At 41.4% G+C, this 23,567-nt stretch overlaps 2 protein-coding genes across 4 annotated transcripts in view; one reads left to right on the forward strand and one right to left on the reverse strand.

Moving 5' to 3' along the window:
- Positions 1-22,589, reverse strand: part of G3BP2 (G3BP stress granule assembly factor 2) — an 82,472-nt gene extending 59,883 nt beyond the window's left edge. The window contains exon 1 of one of the 2 annotated variants that reach the window (XM_054591650.1): positions 22,420-22,589. The gene's annotated coding sequence lies outside the window, so the exon portion shown is untranslated. The remainder of the gene's footprint in view (positions 1-22,419) is intronic. The other variant, XM_054591680.1, reaches the window with a different exon arrangement.
- Positions 22,590-22,786: 197 nt separating this feature from the next.
- The window catches only part of USO1 (USO1 vesicle transport factor), a 69,874-nt gene continuing 69,093 nt past the window's right edge, over positions 22,787-23,567 (forward strand). For both annotated transcript variants that reach the window (XM_054591692.1, XM_054591701.1), the window contains exon 1: positions 22,787-23,019. In XM_054591692.1, coding sequence (XP_054447667.1) covers positions 22,954-23,019 — 66 coding nt within the window. In that variant the 5' untranslated portion in view covers positions 22,787-22,953. The remainder of the gene's footprint in view (positions 23,020-23,567) is intronic.

Consider the following 23,567-nt stretch of genomic DNA (forward strand, 5'->3'; position numbering starts at 1 on the left):
TCTTTTTCATTTTCTTGCTCTTTCTGGGGCTTTTTTCTACCTTGTCCTTCGTCTCTCTGATTTGATCCTCTGCTTCATCTAGCCTGATTTTGATATCTTCTACTGTGTTCTTCAATTCAGAAATTGTATTCTTCATTTCCTCTTGTCTGTTATAGACAGTTTCTCTGTCCTTTTTCATGCTGATATAGTTTGCAGTAAGTTCCTTGAAGTTTCCCTATAGTTTTGTGTAGTTCTCTCTGAGCTCACTCAGCTCATTAAGCTTCCTTAAAACTGTTGTTTTGAACTTGATATCTGAGGTAAGTTTACTTGTCTCTATTTCATTTAGTTCTCTTTGTGGGGATTCCTCCTTGCCCTTCGACTGGTGGATGTTTCTTTGTCTTCCCATTATTTATGGGGCTTGTCTCTTTTGCTTCTGCTTCTTAAATTAATGTCTTTGAGTTCCTGACTTTGTGGTGTGAACTGTTATAGTAGGAGACTGCTCTTTTTTCTTTCTGGATCTGCCTCTGATGATGTCAGATGCTGACCCTGTCTGACCCTAGGCAGTAAGTTCAAGACTTTCAGGAATCTATTATCTGTAGCTACCTCCTTCAGCTGTTAATCTAGTCACTCTGCACTTAGCAGGCCAGCTCAGACACCACAGGGCGGGACTATTGGGTCCTCTCAAGCTGTTGCCACTCAGGGGAGTGGTCTGCCTGAGCAAGATGGCTGCTGCCATATGGGGGACGAGTCAGCACTGGGATCCCATCATCTACTCTCTCAATTTTCTCCCCAAAGCCTCCTTCCCCAGTGTCTCCTCAGGCGTGTCTAGACCACTCTGCCCCCGCCTTTCCCAAAGCCCAGGGTAAGTGGCTGCAAATAAAAATGTATGTGTTGGCCCTTCAAACAGCTCTTTACATTTCTAGCCACCTGTCTCTGGCAGAGAGCAACCCTGCCACTTTTCTCAGCTGGCTGTTACCTGTGTACTTTTTGGGCTCTGGGGCTGTAGGCTGGAGATCCCCACTTATTGTTTAGACCCCGCTTTTCTCATGGAAATCCAACTGGCTGTTTCAGTATTGTTCCGGTGCTGCTGCCCGTGGGTTCCCCTCCTGCCTTCTCAAGTCTCTACCGCATTCCTTACCAGTCAGGTGTGCTAAAGCTGATTGTTCTCTCTGTCCGAGGTTATAAGGCTCCTCTCTCGCTATTGTTCAATTGTTTGTTCCAGGTGATTTCTCCACAATTTAGTTGTAATTCCAGGTGGTCCTGGGAGGAGGTCAGTGTGACTTCCACTTACTCCTCCACCATCTTGATTCTCTAAAGGATCATTATTGATTAGCATAATTGTAATCCTATGGTTTGACAAATCGATTTTGAGAAATGTTGATTGGGCTTTCATCTTTTCAAATATAAATGTTATAAAATTAAAATCAATTTGATTTTTCCAACTTTATGGTATTTATTCAAAGCAAAATCAGATTTAATGAATGTCGAAGCTATTATTCAATATTAAGTATTGAATCTTTTGCATTTTTAAAATGTTTTATTATATTTTATTGATTATGCTATTATAGCTGTCCTGATCATTCCCCCTTTGTCCCCTCCACCAAGCACCTCCCAGTCCCTCGGACACAATCCTCCACATTGTTCATGTACATGGGTCATGCCTGTAAGTTCTTTGGCTACTCCATTTCCTATGCTGTAGTTTACATCCCTGTGGCCTATCTGCAACTACCTATCTGTACTTCTTAATCCCCTCACCTCTTCAACCCATTCCCTTAGCACCCTCCCACCCCAGCCCATCTGGCAACCATCAAAATGCTCTCTGTATCCATGATTCTATCTCTGTTCTTCTTGTTTGTTTTTTTAAATTCAATTATTGATAGATATGTATTTTTTTTGCCATTTTATTGTTTATAGTTTTGATCTTCTATTTCTCAAATAAGTCCCTTTAACATTTCATACAATGGTTTGGTGGTGATAAACTCCTATAGTTTTTTCTTGTCTGGGAGGCTCTTTGTCTGTCTTTTGATTCTAAATGGTAGCTTTGCTGTGTAGAGCAATCTTGGCTGGAGGTCCCTGTTTTTCATGACTTTGAATATTTCTTGTCAATCCCTTCTAGCCTGCAGAGTTTCTTTTGAGTAATCAGCTGACAGTCTTATGGGAACTCCCCTGTAGCTAACCAAGTGCTTTTCTCTTGCTGCTCTTAAGATTCTCTCTTTATCTTTAACATTTGGCATTTTAATTATGATGTGTCTTGGAGTGGGCCTCTTTGCATCCATCATAATTGGGACTCTCTTTGCTTCCTGGATTTGCATGTCTATTTCTCTCATGTAATTATGGAAGTTTTCTTTCATTATTTTTCCAAATGATTTCCAATGTCTTGCTCTTTCTCTTCTCCTTCTGGCACCCCTATCATGTGAATACTGGACATCTTGAAGTTGTCCCAGAGACTGCTTATACTATCCTCGGTTTTCTGGATTCTTTTTCCTGTTGTCTTCTGATTGGTTGTTGTTTTTTGGTTCCTTATGTTCCAAGTCATTGATTTGATTCATGGCTTCATCCACTCTACTGTTGTTTCCCTGTAAATTGTTCTTTATTTCAATTATTTCAAGGTGTACCCTTTGTTTCTGATTGGATATTTTTTATGCTGCTGAGGTCCTCACTAAGCTCCTTGAACATCTTCATAAAGTGTTTCGAACTCTTCATCTGATAGATTGCTTATCTCTAGTTCATTTAGCTCTTTTTCTGGAGTTTTGATCTGTTCTTTCATTTGGGCCATGTTTTTTGGTCTCCTCATTTTGACTGCCTCCCTGTTTGTTTCTAACTATTCGGTAGAGCTGCTTTGACTCCATGTCTTGGTAGTGTGGCTTAATGTAGTAGGTGTCCTCCAGGGCCCAGTGGCACAGCCTCCCCTATCACTCACGGTGGGTACTCGAGGTGCACCCTTCGTGGGGGCTGAGTACATCCTCCTCTTGCAGTTGAGCTTTGGTTGTTGCTGACAGATCAATGGGAGAGATTTACTCCGGCCAGTCAGCTGCAAGGATTGGCTGTGATCTCTGACCACCAACCTCCACCCTCTGTGGAGGATCAGCTGCACAGGGGCAGGTTGGTGGTGCTCCTTTATGGTCTGTAACTGTCTACTGGATGCACTGGCCCTGGGGTTTCCCAGGTGGTACAGGCCAAGGTCAGCCCCTGTCTGTTTTTCCTGGGGTCACCCTGCCTGAGCTATAAAGCAGTCTAAAATGGCTGCTGCTTAGGCTGGGCTTAGAAATTCTCAGGCAAAGCCAAGCTGTGAATCTAGGCTTAGTGTCAGGCCTGGGGCTCACTGAGGCCAGCTGTCACTTGTTTGATAGGATTTAGGAAGATGTGAAGCCGGAGCTGAGACCATTCACGTGAAAAAGCAGCTCGGGCGGGCCTGTAAATTGGGTGTGGTGGAGTCTCTGGGGATCTCCAGGGCGGATCAAACAGTTAGCCAGGTTGATGGAGTTTCAGATATGGCACCTGCTTGCAGGCTCTGTGTAGGGAAAGCCCGAAAAAGGTACAATGGCCTCTACTTGTCTTGCTGCCAGACACCTCGATTTCTCCCTGTACCAATGGTGCCCTTCTAGATGCCTCCCCAGTGCTGGAGCTCAGAAGGAGTGATTCTGAGTAGGTGGGTCCTTGTATGGGTTAAGAGGAACTACTTAGGGTTCCAGCAGTTTCTTCCACAGAATCAATGCCCGCTGGTTTTAACAGCCAGAAGTTGTGGGGACTTATCTTCTTGGCACTGGAACCCTGGACTTGGGGGCCTCGTGTTTGGCTGGGACCCCTAACTCCTGAGATGTCCCTCCATAATTTTTATCCACCACACATGGGTATGGGACCAGCCCGTTCTATGTCTGCATACCTCCTACCAGTCTGGATGGATGCGGTTTCTTTAGTTCTGTAGTTGTCAATTCAACTTGTTATGTGATGGTTCTTCTATACTTTAATTGCAATTTTGATGTTGTTGTGTGAATAGGTGAGCCATGTCTGCCTCTACCACCATGTTGACTAGAAGTCCCTAAGTATTGAGTATCGAGAATAAAAATGTAAACAACGTCCTAAATGAATGAATTGGCTAACTAGTTTTCTTAAGCTGTTACTATTAATAGCTACTTTTCCGCCAATGTTTACATAAAATATTTATTTCACAGTAAATTCAAATAAATGTATATGTAACTGATGGACCCTTTATTATTATTGACAGTGTGAATGGACAGAATGAGTTAGGAGTGTGTTATGTCCTGAAATGGCTACTCCCTGCTGGGGACAGGTGTTGTCTGAAGGGAAGCATCCTAAATTTCAAACCAGAAAACCAGGTACTGTGAGAGTGGGTCTAAGGAAGGCTGTCAGGACCTCTCCCTTGCCCTGCCTCTCTATCTGGTCTTGAGCAATCTCAGTGACTACCCCTCTCCCTCACTGGGCTTGTTTCTGAGAAGGTAACTTCCATTTCATTCTGCCCGCGCACCCTATACCAAGCCTGGTAAATGATTCCTGGATGTTGGGAGTGAAGAGGGTCCAATCTGCGTTAATAGTTCAAGAGCTAGGAAGGCAACACCCCCAGTGAGCTGCAAGCTGAGACTCAATAAACTTTCCTTATAAACCAGATTATCTAGGTTCACATCACTCTAACTCTCCGTGTTTATTTCTCTGTGGTATCTTGCAGATAGAACCTAGCTTTAGTTAGGCTCAGCTGTAGACTTGATTGACATCCACTAGTGTGGTCCACAGCCTTGGAAAGGGAACAGTGCCCCCTGGAGGTGCACATGCTGGAGAGACCTAAGGAGGTACATCTCATGGAGAACAGAATATTATGAACCAGTTGATCCTTTCTACTCGAATCTTCTTATTTAAGTTCAAAGGCTCATTTTTATTTTAAAAGTTTCATTATTTTAAAAAAAGATTTAATTAATTTATTTCTAGACAGAGGGGAAGGGAGGGAGAAAGCAAGGGAGAGAAACATTAACTTGTGGTTACCTTTTGCACACGCTCCCACTGGGGATCTGGCCTGCAACCCAGACATGTGCTCTGACTGTGAATCGAACCGGCAACCCTTTGGGGTTCACAGGCCAGAGCTCAATCCACTAAGCCACACCAGCCAGGGCTAAAATTTCATTATTTTAACAGGTTCATATATTCCAAGGTTGCTAGCCTGTTAATCATGATTACTTTTAACTCCATCAACTCACCTTCAACTCTAAGTTGGTGCAATAGTCTGAATATTTGTGTCCCACCCAAATTTCTACATTGAAATCCTAACACTTTAGGTTTTTAAAATACCTAATACTGATGGTACTTTAGGGGGAGTCTTTGAGGGGTTATTAGGTCACAAGGGCTCCAAATAGGATTAGCACCCTTATAAAGGAGGCCCCAAAAACCTCTCCTTGGCCCTTCTGCCATGTGAGGACACAGCAAGAAGAGAGCAGTCTTTGAGTCAGGAAGTGGGTTCCACCAAACAGGGAATCTGCCTGTGTCTTGATCGTAGGCCTCCAAGCCTCCAGAACTGTGAGAAATAAATTTCTGTTGTTTACCCAGTCTATGGTATTCTGTCATAGTGGCTCAAGAGGACAAAGGCACTTTGGTAATAATAAAACAGCTCTAATGACTGTTGGCTTCAATTTTATGAGAGGATATAAACTAAAGTTGGCTAGTTAGGTTTAATAGGGTAAAAAAAGGTACTGTGCCAGGTACTGAGCACTAAGCTATTATTGAACATTAATGACAGCTTATATAAATGGGAAAGTGCTTGGAGCACTTCCTGATGGATGGTGGATGACTCAACATAAGAAACCAAGATGGCAGCCTCTCCTTGTTTCCATATGTTCAGGCAAATCACAGCTCTGTCACAGACTAGAAACAATTAGAAAACACTGTTACTGGGAAGACCTCTGTAACCCATTGGTTGGTGTCCCTCATCTCATAAATTAACTACTTCAAAGTGGGACAGCTAAGCTGGGAAAAATAAGAAGCAGGGAAAAGCTATGGCAGTTGTCAGAAGTAGCCAATGACATGACTATGGATTGGAGTGGAAAAGCAGGAGAGGACACAGGCTCTGACAAATCTCAGATCAAATCCCAGTCACTGAGCCTGTGACCTTGTTAGGTTACTTCACTACTCCCCTTTCATAGTTTCCTCTTACTTAAAGGGGATGGAGGCTGGAGAGTTGAATTAATGGAGATGATACATGTAAAGTGCTTAGCACAAATAATTGTTGGTAGTAATTGTTATTATAATACCAACTACCACTACAATCAGGTAAGACAGAATACTCCGAAGAGTCTTCACAGCAGGATTCACCAGATCTACTGTCCTTCCACCCCTCTTACACTCTGTAAGCCAAAATAAAGGAGAACACAGGCAATAATAATGAGGCAACATTTATTAAGAACAGCTCCTAACTAGACCAGGATGGACACCTGACCCCAGCTGAGCCAATTAGATTCCCAGAGTCATCCTGAGTCAATTAGGGGGAGCTGAGCTGTGAGGTTATGTTGAGTTTAGTTTGGGGTCTGGGCAGTGATAAGCCAAAGCCACTTGCAAGCTTGGCAGCAGAGAGGCTGTGAATCAGTGGAGAAAGCAGGTCACGGAGAGAAGAGAGAGAATGAAATAGACTCACGAAAAAGCAAAGACAAGAGACTATGAAACGCTCCCCCCTCCAACACACACATACAGTACCTGCATGTAACTCCATTTTCATGAGGCTGGGCTGTACTTCCTAAAGATTTCCTTTAAGATTCCCCTATGTCCTTATAATAGATCCTTCATTCCCTGAGTTATTTTGTAAGATTTTCTGTTTCTTTCAAGAGAGGAGGCCTTAGAATCTCACAGAACTTTTCATAACCTTAAGTAATGTAATTTCAAAATAAAAGAAAAAGAGGCACCACTGTGGTTAAGGTGAAGGGTGAACCAAAGGGAGGATGTAGGATATAGACATGCAAGTATGAATGACAGTAAAACCTCACCATCCACATATTTTAAAATTTATTTTCAGGGCCCCAGAGGTTTCTGACAGATATGAACCATCATTTAAAAATGTGATCAAGAAGCAAGCTTCTGAGCGAGCAGAGGGCCTGCATTGGTACCTCAACAGGGTGGTTATTAATTCTTACTTACTCTTTACTTACGTTTATATGTATGTATGCATTTATGTATTCATTTACATCTTGCACATTTTGTGAGAGAGATGGCACACTCTAGGAGTATTTGACAACGTGAGGGAATGGAAAGGTCACAGATGTATTGCTCAGGAATGTCCTGGTTCTAAGGTAGTCTTTCAAAAAACCTTGGCTATGAAGGGAAGAGGGAAGGGTGGTACCTAAACCATAGAAGACTTCTGGACCTTTCCCCAGACAAACTCACATGTTAAGGGTGAAATTTGCTCCCAGAGTCCTACCATTGCTATTTTTCATTTTTCTTGCCCTTTTTAAGTTACCTCTTGCCTTCTTAAGTTACCCTCCTACTGCCAACTCTGAAATCCATTCAAGTCCACCCCTCCTAGATAGTACCTAAAAGTCCTCTCTTCAATTAAAATGTTTATTCTTGCAAAGCATGGCTCTCATTTAGCTCCTGAGGTATGTTGACCCAAAAAAGCTAAGTCTTTCATGGCATAATTTTGTGTACTGTAACTGTCTGGTTCGGTAGATAATTTTTGATACAAGGGTCTTACCAGAACTTCCTAAATCACACTGTCTTCCCTCACTAGAATGTAAGTTTCACAAAGGGGATTTTAAAAAAATCACTGCGGAATCTCCAGTGCCTAAGACAGTGCATGGCAGAGTAGCTGCTCAATTAATGTTTGTTGAATGACTATATAATGATGGCACGATTCAAACCCAAGTCTGCGTGGCTCTAAAGTGTAATGCTCTTTTTACTATATCAAACTCTTTCTTATAAATAATCTCTTCACCTACCTTACAGTAAGAAGAATAGAGAAAAAGAAACAAAGGAAAAAAAGAATGAAAGAGAGGGAGGAAAATAGCTTGTGCCAAAGAACAGAACTGAAATTCAGGCTCAGGCATCAGCTGCAAGCAATACGGAGCCCCTTGGGCCTCTCCTCCCAAGCACACTAATTGTTTTGTCAGGACTCCAGATGCTTCTCTTCCAAAACTGTTTCTATTTAATATTTTTTCTAAGTTTATTATTTGTGATTTTTTTAAAGGCATGCTTGTTAAAAAACAAAACAAAACAAACAAAACAAAACTATCCAGTGTTAATTATGGAACAGTTGAAAGAAGAAAACATCATCCAGATCCTTCCACCTAAACGTAACCACTCTGCAAATCTCACTCCATTTCCTTCCAGGCTTTTTCCTATGCATATATTTTAATCTTAGCTATGATCATTTGGCATATATAATTTCGTATCCTGATTTATCACTTTTCTACCACCATTTTAAATTTTTTTCATGTATGATGATATTATTCTATGATGTTCACGGTAAAATTCTCAGTTAAATGAAGTGAGATTTTACTGCCAATTGATATTAAAATTTCATGTTCTTTTATGCTGATTCTGTGACAAGGGAATTTTAAAATTCCAATTTCTATCATTGGCACAAGACAAAAGATTTTTATAATTCTTTCTCTGTCTGCTAAACATTTTTTAAAGTGCAAGTAATCAATAAAACATGCAGTTGTGTTTATTTATGAGGCTGAGCAAACACCATTATTTTCTAACCATTTTCCCCTCCTAGTTCTTTCTAGATCATGATCCTGAAGGGGAATTAATAGTCATTGCCCCAAAAGAGAACTTGCCTTCCATTATATGGAGATTAACATGCCTGGATATAAAGAAATTTGAATCAAATATAGATAGATGATAGGTAAGTAGATAGATATATAGAATGCTAGCTTTATCTAGTAAATACGATCATGCCACAAACGGATGTGTAGATTATTACAGCACAGAGGTAGTTGTAGTTGTACAGCTGAACATATGCCCAAAGATTTAAGAAAATATAAAGAATTTCTAAAACCAGCAAAGGCAACTATGGTGTAGTGACTAGAGTTTGCAGACCACTTTTGTCATTTACTAGCTATGTGACAACAAGTGATAAAAACAAACAAACATACAAAAACCCAAATAAACAAAACCCAGTTCCCACAGGTTGGGGAGGGATATTTCAAGTATCAATTGTGTTACAGGCTCTTTGGTAGGTGTTTTACAAACATTATTTAATTTAATCCTTATAACAATACTACTGGGTTGCCAAGGTGCTTATCCAATTTATTTTCTTCTTTTTACTAAGAGAACCCCAGTTTTTTGGGGGGTAGCAATAATCCCATTCCAAAACAAAACAATATAATAATGCATTGGACAGGCACTCTTGCAGCTAGGGTTGGACACAGTTCTGAACAAAACAAGTAGAAGTCAAAAGATGAAGCTTCCTGGAAAGTTTTCATACAAAAAGCAGACTGGCAACCACCAATGATTCAGGCAAGAATATCAATAAATGCTAAAACAGGAAGATGACGGTTTGATGAGAAATAGAATATATCTGTATTAAAGCATGCCCCCCCAATAATACATATTACTTACAAATGGTACAGTGGAAAAGTTTGGCAGCTAATACCTTAAACAAATGATCAAAATTATTCTCATTAATAATGGGACAAAGATGTTATGTACCTCGAGATGACGCAGTGTGAGAAAGACAGCAGTCCTGTGATTACTCCCGCCAGATGTCGAAGATGCACAATCTGAACTTAATCATGAAGCGAGATCAGGCAAACCCCAATTGAGGGACACTCTACAAAATAACTGACCTATCTTATACTCTCCAAAATATGAAAACCATGAAAGAAAGACAGACAGAGGAACTGTTCTGGATTAAAGGCACCTGAAGAGACATAACATCTAAATGTAATGTGTAATCCTGGATTTGATCATTGGGCCAGAACAAAAATTTTTTCTCAAAAAGAAATTAGTAGGACTACTGGCAAGATCTGAATAAGGTCTGTAGATTAGATAATTGCAATGTTTTCAGTGTTAATTCCCTGGTTTTGATCACTGTGCTACATTATTTAAAAATATGTTCTTGCTGTTTGGAATAAAACACAAGTATTTGAGGGGTAAAAGGAATATCATGCATAAAAATTCTTCTCCAAGTGGTTTAGGGGGAAAATGTATATATTTAGAGAAAAAAATTGATAAAGTAATTGAGTGAAACATTTGAAAAATCTGGATGAAGAGTATATGAAAATTCTTTATACATTTTTGCAACCTTTCTGCAATTCTGAAATTAGTTCAAAATAAAAGAGTGGGGGATGGGTATCAGTTGATAGATAACCTTGCCCTTCACCTGTGCCCTTCTTCCTTTCCAGAATAAGCATGCAATGCTGGAGAAGAAATACCTGACTTGTAATCACAAAGATGAAAGCCTCAAGCCAAGAATGGCTGAGCAGAAAGATTCCAACTTAGATCCTAGCTGGCAAATTAGAGCCTCTGTATCAGTCCTGCACTGCCTACCTCTTCATTTGTTTAAGACGCTCTGGTTTTCTGTTGCAAGGCATGAAAATCACAACGGGTACAGTCAAGTTAAGTAATTTGCCCAGGGCTACACCGTCCAAAAGTGGCAGAATTGGAATGAAGACCGAGGTCTGCCTAGGTTTGCAAGCAAAATATGCCTTTCTGTTCCAAAGCACGCTGAAGCCCAGGCCTCTCTCTTTGAAATAGGAATAATAATTTTTAGCACTCCAGAATGAGATGTGAGAGAGCACCCATAGCAGAGCTTGGCAAGGAGGACAGAGGTTCAAATGTTTGCTGAATCAGTAGTTCAAGAAATCAAGTACATCTGTTTTCAGTATTCTGCTATACCGAGCTATTTTTAAGTACCGGGGGAAAAAAACTTGCATTAATGGGGGTGTTAATACTCTAAAGCTGCAGATATTAGTCAGCAGTTTCATTCAGTTTCTTGTATCTCTCTTGCCACTCTCTTCCCTTCTTTTTTGCCTCTTCTTTATTTCATAGAAGTCCTAAAACCTTCCCTTTTTTTATCAGCTCCTGTAACTCCATCTATCCCCCTGAATTCCACATCTACCCACCGCTCCCATCCTCAAAAAAAGAGGAAGGGGCTAAGCTCAGATCCTGTTAGGAGGGCTCTCCAGGGCCCTGATCCGTGTGGGTCAGTTGGTTGGGTGTTATCCCACGAAACAGAAAGTTGTGGTTTACTTCCCAGTCAGGATGCACACCTGGGTTGTGGGCCAGGTCCCCATTTGGGGGCATGCAAGAGGCAACCAATGGATGTTTCTCTCACACATTGACGTTCCTTTCCCTTTCTTTCACCCACCATTCCCTTCCCTCTAAGCATAAATAAATAAAACTTAAAAAAAAATAAGAAAGATAGAAAAAAAGGTTCCCTATGAACAAAGTGGCTCGTTCTGCTAGGGAAGGCAGGAGTTAGCCAACAGAAAAGACCATCCTTCCCAGAGAGGCAGGAGAAATAAAAAATAGGGAGCCCTAGCCTCTGGCCAGAGCTGAGCAGCTAACCGAGAGGCCAAGGTTCTAAAAAGCTGCAGGCAGAAAAGCTAAAAGTGCAGGAAGGCACTGAGTCTGGGCTGGATCAAAATCATCAAACAGGCCAACTCTTCTGCAGTTAAGGGACACAGCAGAATTTGAAATGGCTAATTTCTATTAAAATGAAATGTGTTTAATATGGCGTATCACTGATTTGTTTTGAGTGGTATGAATTCTGAGCTTTTAAAAAACAAAGACCTTGGAATTTATTATACCATGAAATTAGTACCAATACACCATTATAATCATTTTACTCTGATCCAGACACTAGAATCAGACCTGGATGGCAACACCCTCCCAGGAAGGAGACAGGCTATGGCAAGACCTATTGAGGCACTGGATGCTGAGCTATTTAAGAATCACTATTCACATACCTGGGAGAGAGGGAGCAATTTAAGGCCTTGGATCTAGGTCACTTTGGGTCTCAAAGACGATGGCCCTGCCCTGCGAGGGCCATGTGTGCATGCAGGTATTAGAAGTGGGGAAGGGGTAGTGGGGAGAGTAGGTGGAGCTCACCTAGCTCTTTATACTACACACAACTAGTGTGATGTTTGTGAGGTCCTGAGCAAGACAGCACCAGAGAACAGTCGGAGCAAAAGGAAGACTGCTTTGCCTCTTTGTGCTCATGATCTTTGTATTTTCCGCTCCTCTGTCCATGGACTCCTGAGCTGCTGGCAGAGAATTACGTCCACAGTCCACTCCCTCTTCTTTCCTCAAGCCACCCATCTATGCCAGTTCTCGACACTACACCTAATAGCTCTGAGTTACTGAGCCCATCCCAGTCATCTGCCTAGCGTGTTCACAATCACAGGCTACTGGTACTTCACAGTCAATTTCATTAAAGGGCTAGAATTGAGAGTGAGGGGTTCCATGGAAGTGTGGGCTGGCTTTGAAAGTTCTGGTCCAGGTCTGCTACCATCCTCCTGGCCAGGAGGTCTGACCTACCTTGGTCTCAAGAGACATCCTAGAGAGTCCCCTCCTACCCCATCTCCCCACCCATACTTACTAGGGTGACACACTCAGGCAAATGAGATAGATCAGCTACAACTCGTTCTGGGACCATGGATTACTGGTGAAAGTGGTAATGGCTCCATAATAAGTCATCTTAAGCTTCCATGGAATCTTGGCATGAGCCAGTAATGTGAACTTCAAAGGATTTGGTCTAGCTGTGGAATAGGACAGTAAAAACTTCAATCCCATTCTGGCCTGTTCAGCTAGCTGAGGGGGGAGGAGAAAGAGAGTGGATGTAGAGATGTGACAATCAAATTCTCCACAGGGGGCAAGAGTACTAGAGCCTGGATCTGACAAATCTGTCCCTCAATAAAGTTTTATAAAAAGTCCTTTGAAACTGAAAATGGGATTTCCTAATTTAGGTGTTTCATAAGTAGGCAATTCTGTTTATTCTATTTTCTTAAGAATGAAAACACAACTAAACGGTACTTTCCTTTTTTTAAAATATATACTTTATTGATTATGCTATTACGGTTGTCCTATTTTTCCTCCCTTTTATTCCCCTCCTTCCTGCACCCCCCCAACCTACCAACGCTCCCTGCCCCCCATAGTCCATGTTCTTGGGTCATACATATAAGTTCTTTGGTTTCTCCATTTTCTATACTATTCTTGACCTCCCCCTGTCTATTTTGTACCTACTATTTATGCTTCTTATTCCCTGTACCTTTCCCCCATTCTCTCTCCTCCCCCCACCTCTCTGATCTCCATTTCTGTGATTCTGTTCCTCTTCTAGTTGTTTCCTTAGTTTATGTTTTGGGAGGGAGGTTTAGGTTCAGTTGTTGATAGCTGTAAGTTTGTTGACATTTTACTGTTCATAGTTTTTGATCTTTTTCTTAGATAAGTCTCTTTAACATTTGATACAATATGGGCTTGATGACGATGAACTCCTTTAACTTTACCTTATCTGGGAAGCACTTTATCTGCCTTTCCATTCTAAATTATAGCTTTGCTGGATAGAGTAACCTTGGATGCAGGTCCTTGTTTTTTATGACTTTGAATACTTCTTTCCAGCTCCTTCTTGCCTTCAAGGTTTCTTTTGAGAAATCAGCTCATATTCTTATGGGAACTCCTTTGTAAGTAACTGTCTCCTTTTCTCTTGCTGCTTTTAAGATCTCTCCTTTTCTTTAATCTTGGGTAATATAATTATGATGTGCCTTGGTGTGTGCTTCCTTGGGTCCAACTTCTTGGGGACTGTCTGGGCTTCCCGGATCTCCAGGAAGTCTATCTCCTTCGCCAGATTTGGGAAGTTCTTCATCATTATTTTTTCAAGTAAGTTTTTGATTTCTTGCTCTTCGTCTTCTCCTTCTGGCACCGCTACAATTCAGATGTTGGAACGTTTAAAGTTGCCCCAGAGGTTCTTAAGCCTCTCCTCACTTTTTTGAATGCTTGTTTCTTCATTCTGTTCTGCTTGAATGTTTAGCTCTTCCTTCTGCTCCAAATCGTTGATGTGAGTCCCAGTTTCCTTCCCTTTGCTGTTGGTTCCCTGTAAAATTTTCTTTATTTCACTTTGCATAGCCTTCACTTTTTCCTCCATTTTGTGACCATACTCAACCAGTTCTGTGAGCCTCCTGATTACCAGTGTTTTGAACTGTGCATCCGATAGGTTGGCTATCTCTTCATTGCTTAATTCTATTTCTGGAGCTTTGATCTTTTCTTACATTTGGGCCATATTTCCTTGTCTCAGGGAGCCTGTTAAATTGGAAGAGGCAGAGCCTTGGGTATTCAACAGGGCGGGGCAACCCAGGTTGCTGAGCTGTGACACTGTATGTGGGAGAAGGGTCTGAGAGAGAACAACGCCACTTGCTTGGCTCCCGGCCGGCTTTCAGTCACTTTCCAGCTACCCACTAGCAAACTGGGCCCTTTTGGTGCTGATTCCCAGGTGAGTGGGTTTGTGTACATTCCAGGACCCTGTGGGTCTCTCCAACAAACTCTGCTGTGAGGCTGGGAGTTTCTCCCACCACCACAAGCCCCACAGGTTTTTACAGCCAGAGGTTTTGAGGTTTTGTTTTCCTGCACCGGAACCCTGGGTTGCGTGGTCTCTCTTGCTCCCCAGCTATCCTTCCCGGTCCATCTGCATGCAAATTTGGGACCACCTGGACTACTAGCCACCGCCTTGTTGTGCATCCTCTCCTCCCGGCTGCCCATCTTGGTCTCTCCTACCAGTCTGGATGAATGTTTCTTCTTTAGCTCCTTGGTTGTCGGACTTCCTTACAGTTTGATCTGGCAGTTTTGGTTAATTTTTGTTTTTAAATTTGTTGTTATCCTTCTTTCGGTTGTGCGAGGAGGCAGAGTGTATCTACCTATGCCTCCATCTTGGCTGGAAGTCTAAACTGTACTTTCTTAAAAAGGATGTAGATACAGTTTTGCTTGAAGATATAAATATGAAACAATGTAAAAGTACTTCTGTTAAATACTAGAAGATGATCTTCTGAACATTTTGCAGAGCAACAGAATTGATGCTAGCTATATGCTAGTAGCTAGTAGCACAGTTAGAAACATACTTTTCAAAAAAAACTGGCCAGCAGTCAAGTCCATTAGGGGATATAGCAAGCAACTATTGTTTTTTATTTTCCCTAGTAAACTTTCTCTTGGCACAGAATTCCAGCTTTTCTTTGAACAAAGTCCCCGTTCCCCTGTTTTTATGCCACATCCTCTGAGATGAGGGGAGGATTCCTGCTGCTTGCTTTAGAGGTGGGCATGTGAATCAAAGCGAATCATTTCCCTGGCTGGTATGGCTCCGTGGATTGAGTATCAGCATGTGAACCAAAAAGTTGCCGGTTTGATTTCCAGTCAGGGCACATGCCTGGGTTGTGGCCCAGATTCCCGGTTGGGGGTGTATGAGAGGAAACCGCTCAATGTATCTCTTGCATGTCGATCTTTCTCTCCCTTCTCTCTCTTTCTCCCTCCCTTCCCCTCTCTAAAAATAAGTAAATAAAATCTTTAAAAAAAAAAATCAAAGCCAATTAGAGCATCTCACACACTGAATTATAGGAATTGGCCCAACACACAACAAAAGACCTAATAAGATCGTAGAAGAAAGGAGACTTTTGCTGGGACTCTAAGGGGAGAAGTTATGATTTTCTTAATGAACTTGGACCTGGGAGATCATAGGACTGCAGGTACTGACAGCCATCTTGCCCTTGTATGGAGCCTGAAAGATAAATCAATAGAAGGAGTAGAGTCCAAAAACAGAGAAAGCCCAGATCCTGGGGAGATTGTCTTGATTCCTCAGATTAAGCCATACTGAAGTAATAGACTTTTCTGTAACATGAGCCAATGAAATTTGATTTGAGTACCATTATTGGGTAATATTTTTAAATACTCAATTGTTAAGAAGATACACACTAAAGATGATCTAGGACTCCACTCTAACCTTTATTGTGTACTTAACTATGTTTCATGTACTAAAGTACTAAGCACATTAGAGCTATCATCTAATAAAATCCTATTAACAACCACATGAGGAGAGTACTATTATTGTTCCTTTCAAAACAGGCAGAGCAGGAATTTGAACCCTGGACTCTACAGCATGTGAGACTAACTTGCCTTTTCCAAATCCCCGCCGTGGTCACATTTCATATCTTCTAAGACAAGCAGCTAAGATTTTAGCCTCTGAATCCTTTCAAATGAAATAGGAAGTATAAACAAATGAAATCAATCAAATGGAGCAAGAGGGGAGGAGCGGGAGGCAGAACCCTCTTCCTTGTACTCTGAAGGAACGGCTAGGGCTTTAAAAAAATATTTTGGGGAAAAAATGGTGATGGACAGAGACTTGCCTTGGGGTGGTGAACACACAGCACAGTGAACAGATGATATGTTGTAGAACTGTGCACCTGAAACGTGTATAATTTTGTTAACCAGTGTCACCCCAATAAATTCAATTAAAAAATTGAAAAGCACTTCATGGAACACAAGAAAGGAAAAGAAATGCCTATTTGTGTATGGAACAATTTTCAAGATATGTTAAATGGGAAAAAGTAAGGTGTAGAACTGTGTGTGCAATGTGCTACATTTGTTTGTTTTTTTAAAGACATTATATATGCATATATGTGTATCTGGAAAAATAAACAAGAATTATTTACATTAATTGCCTTCGCTCCAAGAACTAGCAGGGAGACTCTTCACTATATATCCTTTTGTACTTTTTATTTTAAGCTGTCTTTAAAAGGAGGAGGAGGGAGAGAAAAGAACCACTGCATAAGTGTAATGACTTTCAAACCAAGGCGAGGTATCCCCTGGCAAGTTGAGATGGCTCTTCCAATGGGTAGTAATCTGATCCTAAAAATATAAGTCCTTTCTTCCACAGTCATTTGTCTTTACAAATGCACTCATACAACCAAATATTAATTACTAAGTTAATTAGTAAAGACCAACAAAATATTCATAAATGAAAAGGAGGTAATAAAATTTTCTGAGGAGCTAATTCAAACTCAGTTTGGGAAGTCTGGCTGCCATGCAATGCTTCGCAGCATTGCAAGTTTTCTGTTCCCATGTGCACAGCCAAAAGTGGGAATTTCTTCCTTGGCGGAATTTATTTGTCCACTAAAGAGTTTCCAAGTGCTTACTATGTGTCACACAGTGTGCTAAGCATAAAGCAACTTACAAAAGGACTAAAATCCCTACCCTTATGGACTTACATTCTGGTAGTGATGGAGAAAGAGACAATAAACAAGATAGAAGTAAAATATACACTATATATTTCATTAATCTTACAATGAACATTTTTTTCACATTTTATAAAACGGGAAATGTAGTTTTTATTAATTAAGTTTATTGGAGTGACACTGGTTAATAAGGTTGTATAGATTTCAAGTGTACATTTCCATGATACATGATCTGTATTGCATTGTGTGCCCACCACCCAAAGTCAAACCTGCTTCCATCACCATATATTTGGTCCCCTTTACCACCTCTCTTCCCTCTGGTCTATGAGTATAACCTGAAATTTAGACACATCTGTGGGAAGATGACTTCTTACAATCTGGAAGCGTTTTCCTTTCTGAGGTACACTTGATGTCATCTTAGATCTGATGAAATATGGGAAAATATTCAGAACATATTCGGAAGAATAATGTTTCAGACTGATCAGTGCTTCAGAGAAGAATAAGCAGAGCAGAGTGAGAAGTATGGGGAGACCACAACTTAGGCCAGTCAGAAAACACCCAAGTAACATCTGAGCAGACTTAAATAGGGCGAAGGTGTGAGCAAGTCTACATGCGTGGAATAGTAAGCATCCAAACTATAGGAAAGAACAAGTGCAAAGACCAGGAGGCAAGAGCAAGTTTCAGAAACACCAGAATGGCTGGAATGGAAAGAATGTAGCAGGAGATGAGGTCAGGGTGACAACAGAGCAGGTAGATTATGCAAGGACTTGTAGACCTCTTAGTGCAAGGTCTAGCTCTTGAATCTAGTCCTGTGGAGATCGCGGTCAAAAGAATTACAACATAGGTCACGTGTATCCCAGAGATACATTCATTACTAGTACGTGCAGAGATGTGAAAAAAATTTTAAAGCACTGCAAATTTGCATTTATTATATTTATATAACACATGATTTTTTTATTTTCAGTTATAATCTAGAAATTATTAAACAAAGAAATATAAAAACAAAGACTAAAACTTTTTCTTTTCAAATAATGGAAACATGGATATTGCTAAAAAATTCAACCAAAAAAAGTCTTTAAGATTAATTAATCAGACTCTTCAACAGTCTGGTTTGCAAAACGTTTATAACACTCATCGCAAACAATATTGCTAATGCTCAAGGCATAAATACTTTTCACAACACTTGCAAAAATATTTTGATAAGTGACTCATTTTGGATGCATAGCACCTAACACATCCTTTTCTTTTTCTGCTTGTCAAGGGAGCTGTATTATGTTGTCATTAAAATTTCCTTCAATTTGCATTTAAAATTGATGAAGTTTCAGGTGTAAAGGTTTATGCACATCTGCAGAGATTTCTGAAAGCCTTTTTATTTGTTCTGACACTAATTGTGTTATGAGATTTCTAATAAATATTCTGTGCCTTATTTCACATTGCTATTCAGCATATAAATAGTATGAGCATTTATTCCTGCAATACTCAAAATAGTGTAGAATGTAAACATAGGCCATCTTCTGGTGTTCCTGGCCACATTATATGTACCTATCATTTGGTTCACAGTGTCAACTCCTCACTTCGTTTGGTTGTAATATTCTATCATGTCATGTGTTATAACCAAACTCATGGCTTAAATGTTATGGCTTAACATTAGTCACACACAAATGTGCATCTGGTCATGACCTTGAACCTATACACCCAATATATGTAACAATATTTAAGAAAAGAGTTTGTATCTCTCAGATCAGCTGCAATCCCCGCAGGGCTAGAGAGGGCCGAGAGAAAAGTACATAAAAATACAGATGTTGGAGTCAAATTGCCAATTTATGTCCCAACTCTGGTACTTCCTGGCTGTATGACGTTGGTCAGATTACTCTGAGTGCCTTTTTTACCATCTGTAAAATGGAACTGATAACATTACCTATCTCATAAGATTGTTGTGAGGATTAAGTAAATTATTTTATGTAAAGTACTTTGAATAAATGGAAGCCAGCATATATGAAGCACAAATATATGTCTGATATTACTATCGATTGGTTATAAATTTCAACTGCTGCTTCATCATTATTGATTTATTTTGCTGTGTGTTGTTTGCTTAATGGATAGTAATGCATAATTGTATCAACAATATTTTTGGACACCGGTTTCCCAATAGTTTTTAAAAACCTGTTAGTGGCTATTTACAAGAGACTCACTTCAGATCAAAAGGCACAGACAGACTGAAAGTAAAGGGATGAAAAAAGATATTTCATTAAAATGAAATGAAGAAAAAGAAAGCCTGTGTAACAATACTTATACCAGACAAAATAGACTGTAACACAAAGTTATATAAACAAAATAAATCAGGCTGAAAATTATACCTAAGATAAACTTTGAGTGTGGCTACCGGCACATGGAACTAACTGGAATCAGAGCTAAGAAGCCTACAAGGTTTTGGAAAAAATCATACAGCTTAACATGGAATAAAAAGCCTTCTACTGTTTTAAAAAAAACCAAAAAACGGCTCTAACAAAAGACAGAGAAGGACCCAGCAATTCCACCTCTGGGTATTTATCTGAAGAAACACAAAATGCTTTTGAAATGACATATGAATATGCATCCAAATGTTCATCGTATCATTATTTAAAGTGGCTAAGATATAGGAGCAACCTAAGTGTCCATCAATAGATGAATGTTTAAAGAAGTGATGCATATGTACAATGGAATAGGATTTAGCCCTAAAAAAATGAAATCTTGCCATTTTTACTATTGCGTCTGTTGCTAGAAAGTAAGAAAGGATGGGGAAAATGGACCACTGAAGACAGCCACTGAACTAGGGGATTGTAAAGAAACAATTTTAAATGAATTTAAAACCAATGACTTTTGTTAACTGCTCTGTTGTCAGGTTTAGTTTAGGAAAAGAAAAATCATTTTTATTTACCCAAGTTAAAATTTTGGATTATGTGTATTTTAATGATTCCTGGCATTCTTATCCTAAGTGTTTAGATTTAGAAAGTCAGAAGAATAATGGTGTAAGTCAGGCAGTCACAATCTTTTCTCTTTGATTTAAGAAACGGTTCTTAAGCATCTATCATAATAAAGGAATTATGCTAGATGATTAAAGAGTACAAATAGGAACAGGACATGGTCCCTGAATTTTCTCTATAAAATGGGTGGAAATAAAGTCACATGTAACCCCCTTTCTCTTAAATAAGGAGTCCATTTCATGGCTGCTCCATAGTGATGATATTTCTCCTCCCCTTTCAGACCCCAGATGAGGGACAAATTAGCCACGGTACCTTCTCTGACTCCTTTTGCGCCTGGAAGTAGCAGGCAGCGCCCCCCTTTCCCAGATATGAAGAGAAAGGCAAGACTGAGAGGTCAGGAAGAAATCTGGGGGCTCCACCCTCATCTCCTCTGCACCCAAATGTCCATCCCTCCTGCCCATAGTACTTCCTGCCCAGTGAATGCTGTTAGGGAAGAAAACAGGTCAAATGAAGAGAAAACTCAAAGTGACCTACTATACTCACCAAAATTTAAACCAAAGCAGGGCATTTTGAAAAGGTCAGTGTCTTTAAATAGTTTTGCTAAAATGTAAAAGCACTGCTTTTTATTACCAAATAATATATGTAGTAGACATCCAATGAGCCCCACTCCATCTTAGAGCTTTATCCCTAATGATGGGGTAGAGTGGGACACAGGGAAGAGGTGAGGAGAGACTCAGGGAGGGAAGTGGCTTAAGGACTGGGTGAAGTTCTTTGCACACATTATTTGATAATATAAAAGCTGAGCATTGGTTGGTTACTTTTTTTAGGATGCAACAAAATGCCCCCATGGAAAATGTCTGATGCTAAATGTCAAGTGTCTAGTTTTAAAGGAGTGGACAATGCTTAGTGCACAGTATTTTTGGCAGTATGATCCCCACATTACCCAAGCCACCCAGGCTTAACACCTTGACACTATAAAAGGAGCTTTTACCATAGCCTTTGCGATACGTGTTATCTACAACTCTACCTTACAAGTGAAAAAAGGACCCTCCTCCTCAGCATAATATTCATATATCCTTTAATGTTTTCTTCATTTATCCATCAATATCACCTCTTATGAGATAGTGCTAAGCCACAGAGATACAAAAATAAATAACATAATCCTGCCCTTAATGTAAGCATTTATTGAGAGTTTACCACATATTAACAATGGCAAAATGCAATATATAGATTTCAGGGAAAGTTTTCAGAATATGCCAGAGTTAAGTCTTAAGCAGGACTTTCCTTGATGAGGAGGAGAAAGGGGAGGGACATATACCCCAGAATATGTGGGGAAGGCAGAAGCGGTAAAGATAAGCAGGAGCCAGAATGTAACAGGCCTGTATACCAAGCTAAGGAGTTTGGATTTTATTATGAAGAAAGTGGGCAACCACTCAAGGGTTTTAATACAAGGTCTCTTATGGACAGATGTTTTGCCATTGCTAGGGAAGTCTTGGTTTAAATAATGACAAACTAGTTAGGAAGCTATTGCCCTAATCTTGGTGAAAAATGATGACAACATAAACTACCTCAAAGGCAGAGGGGAAGGAGAGCACAGGACCCATTGCAGGAATACTGTATCTATAGACGTGACAGAACTTGACTACTAAACATGCGAGGGTGAAATCCAGAGGTTAAGGGTCTTCCCAGCTTCCTCCTTCTAGCGTAAGCAATTATTTGGCTAGTGGTACTATTGATCGTGGCAGGGCACAGGAAGCATATTGATTTTTTTCGTTAAGGGAGGCTGGGGAATCTGAAACCCGGGGGGCATCCTAGTGGAAAGGTGTATGAATCAGTTGACTAACTAGACCCTTCGCCTTTTATGCAAGAAATCTACAAGGCTACTCCAGAAACATATGTACCTGGCAATTTCATTTTGAAAGAACAAGGCATACAGATTTGAAAATATAACATTCGTCATGCTAAAAAACCACTGAAATGCAAGGGTTGAGAGTTAATAACAAAACATTATGCTATTAGCTGCCAAACTGGCGCTGCAGATCAATGTATTTTCTCTAGTAAGCTAGATGCAGAATTCGATTGGTTTCCTCCTCACACCACCTGAAAAATAGCAGTGTACCTGATGTTTAGATCTAGAAATTCCTTTTAGCCGGTTTGAAGAGCAAGATCTGAGAAATGCGCCCTCCCGTGGTAGTGGAATGAGGGGGCTCTAGCATCTTTTTTACCACCAAACAAAGCACCGTAAAGAAATACAATTTACCGGGATCCGAAGGCCACAATGCTCCTACTGCTAACAGCAAAACCCGATGAATGCCGCCAGGATTCCTTACCTGTCACGTCGGCCGAAGGAAAATTCCACTTTCGACTCAACAGAATACGACCCCAGATCTGACAGGCTGCAGTAAGTCCTGCTCAGCAACAACCGAACTGCTAGAGAGCCAAAACACGCACGGAATCCGAATCCTCTCTAGCCTGCAGGGCCGGGCTTCAACCACGTGGGTGATTAGGGTCAGCCAGAGCAACCTGCGAGGGGCGGGAGTAGGAGGCGTGTCCCTGCGGAGGGAGGCGGTGCCTAAGCAGTGGGCGGGGCTTGGGTGGACCCGCGCCAGGGCCTCCTTTAGTCTACTCTCCCCCTTTACCTTCGCCCTTCGAGCCGCCACGTAATGCCACGTATTCGCGCGTGCGCATCTCGACTGCTGGTGTTTCCGGGCTTAGGGGGCTGGAGCGGCCGCCGAGCTAGAGGTGGTGGCGACGGCGGCCGCCGAGTGTGGAGTGCGATCTTGGGGGCCAGTCCCTGCGGAGGGCAGGGGAAGTTATTCTTTCTTTACCAAAGGGTCTGGTAGAGCCAGTAGCTGAACGACAAGATGAATTTCCTCCGCGGGGTAATGGGGGGTCAGAGTGCCGGACCCCAGCACACAGAAGCCGAGACGGTGAGAAGAGGCGGCGGGTCCGGAACTTGGGAAGGGTCTGGGCAGGGAGGGGGACGGAGGACTCCTGCGCCCCGCTGTGGGGCCACATGCTGCCTCTTCCTCTTCCTCCCTTTTTCTCCTGCGAGCCCCGAGTTATTTCCTTACGCCCCCAGCCCAGTCCCCACCGCGGCGACTCGGCCCTGCTAACCGCAGTCGCGTCCCCAAGGCTCCGCAGGCCTGGCGAGGCGGGTAGTCCGTGGATGGTACCGCCCGAGAGGGGATCCATAAAGGGCAGAGGTGGCCTGAACAGTCTCCCACGCCCCTCGAGGTCACACGGGCCTCTCCCTCATTCCCTTTCGCGGGTGTCTCCACTGGCCGAGAAGAACCTGAAGCCCTGTTCCCTCTCTCGCCGTCTGGAATGGGGCATTGGGGAAGACTGGGTTTAAAACCCAGCTGTTAAGGAGAGAGTGTGGCTAAGAATAAAAAGAGAGTTTAGGGTACAGAGCCACCTGCTCCTGACCCATCAACTGGAGGAAGGTCTTCTGCCAGGTGTTGCCAGTTCAGATCCC

This window comes from Pteronotus mesoamericanus, unplaced genomic scaffold (assembly GCF_021234165.1).
Source record: "Pteronotus mesoamericanus isolate MK-2021 breed Mesoamerican mustached bat unplaced genomic scaffold, CSHL_Meso_final contig_130, whole genome shotgun sequence".
Taxonomy (NCBI): Eukaryota; Metazoa; Chordata; class Mammalia; order Chiroptera; family Mormoopidae; genus Pteronotus; species Pteronotus mesoamericanus.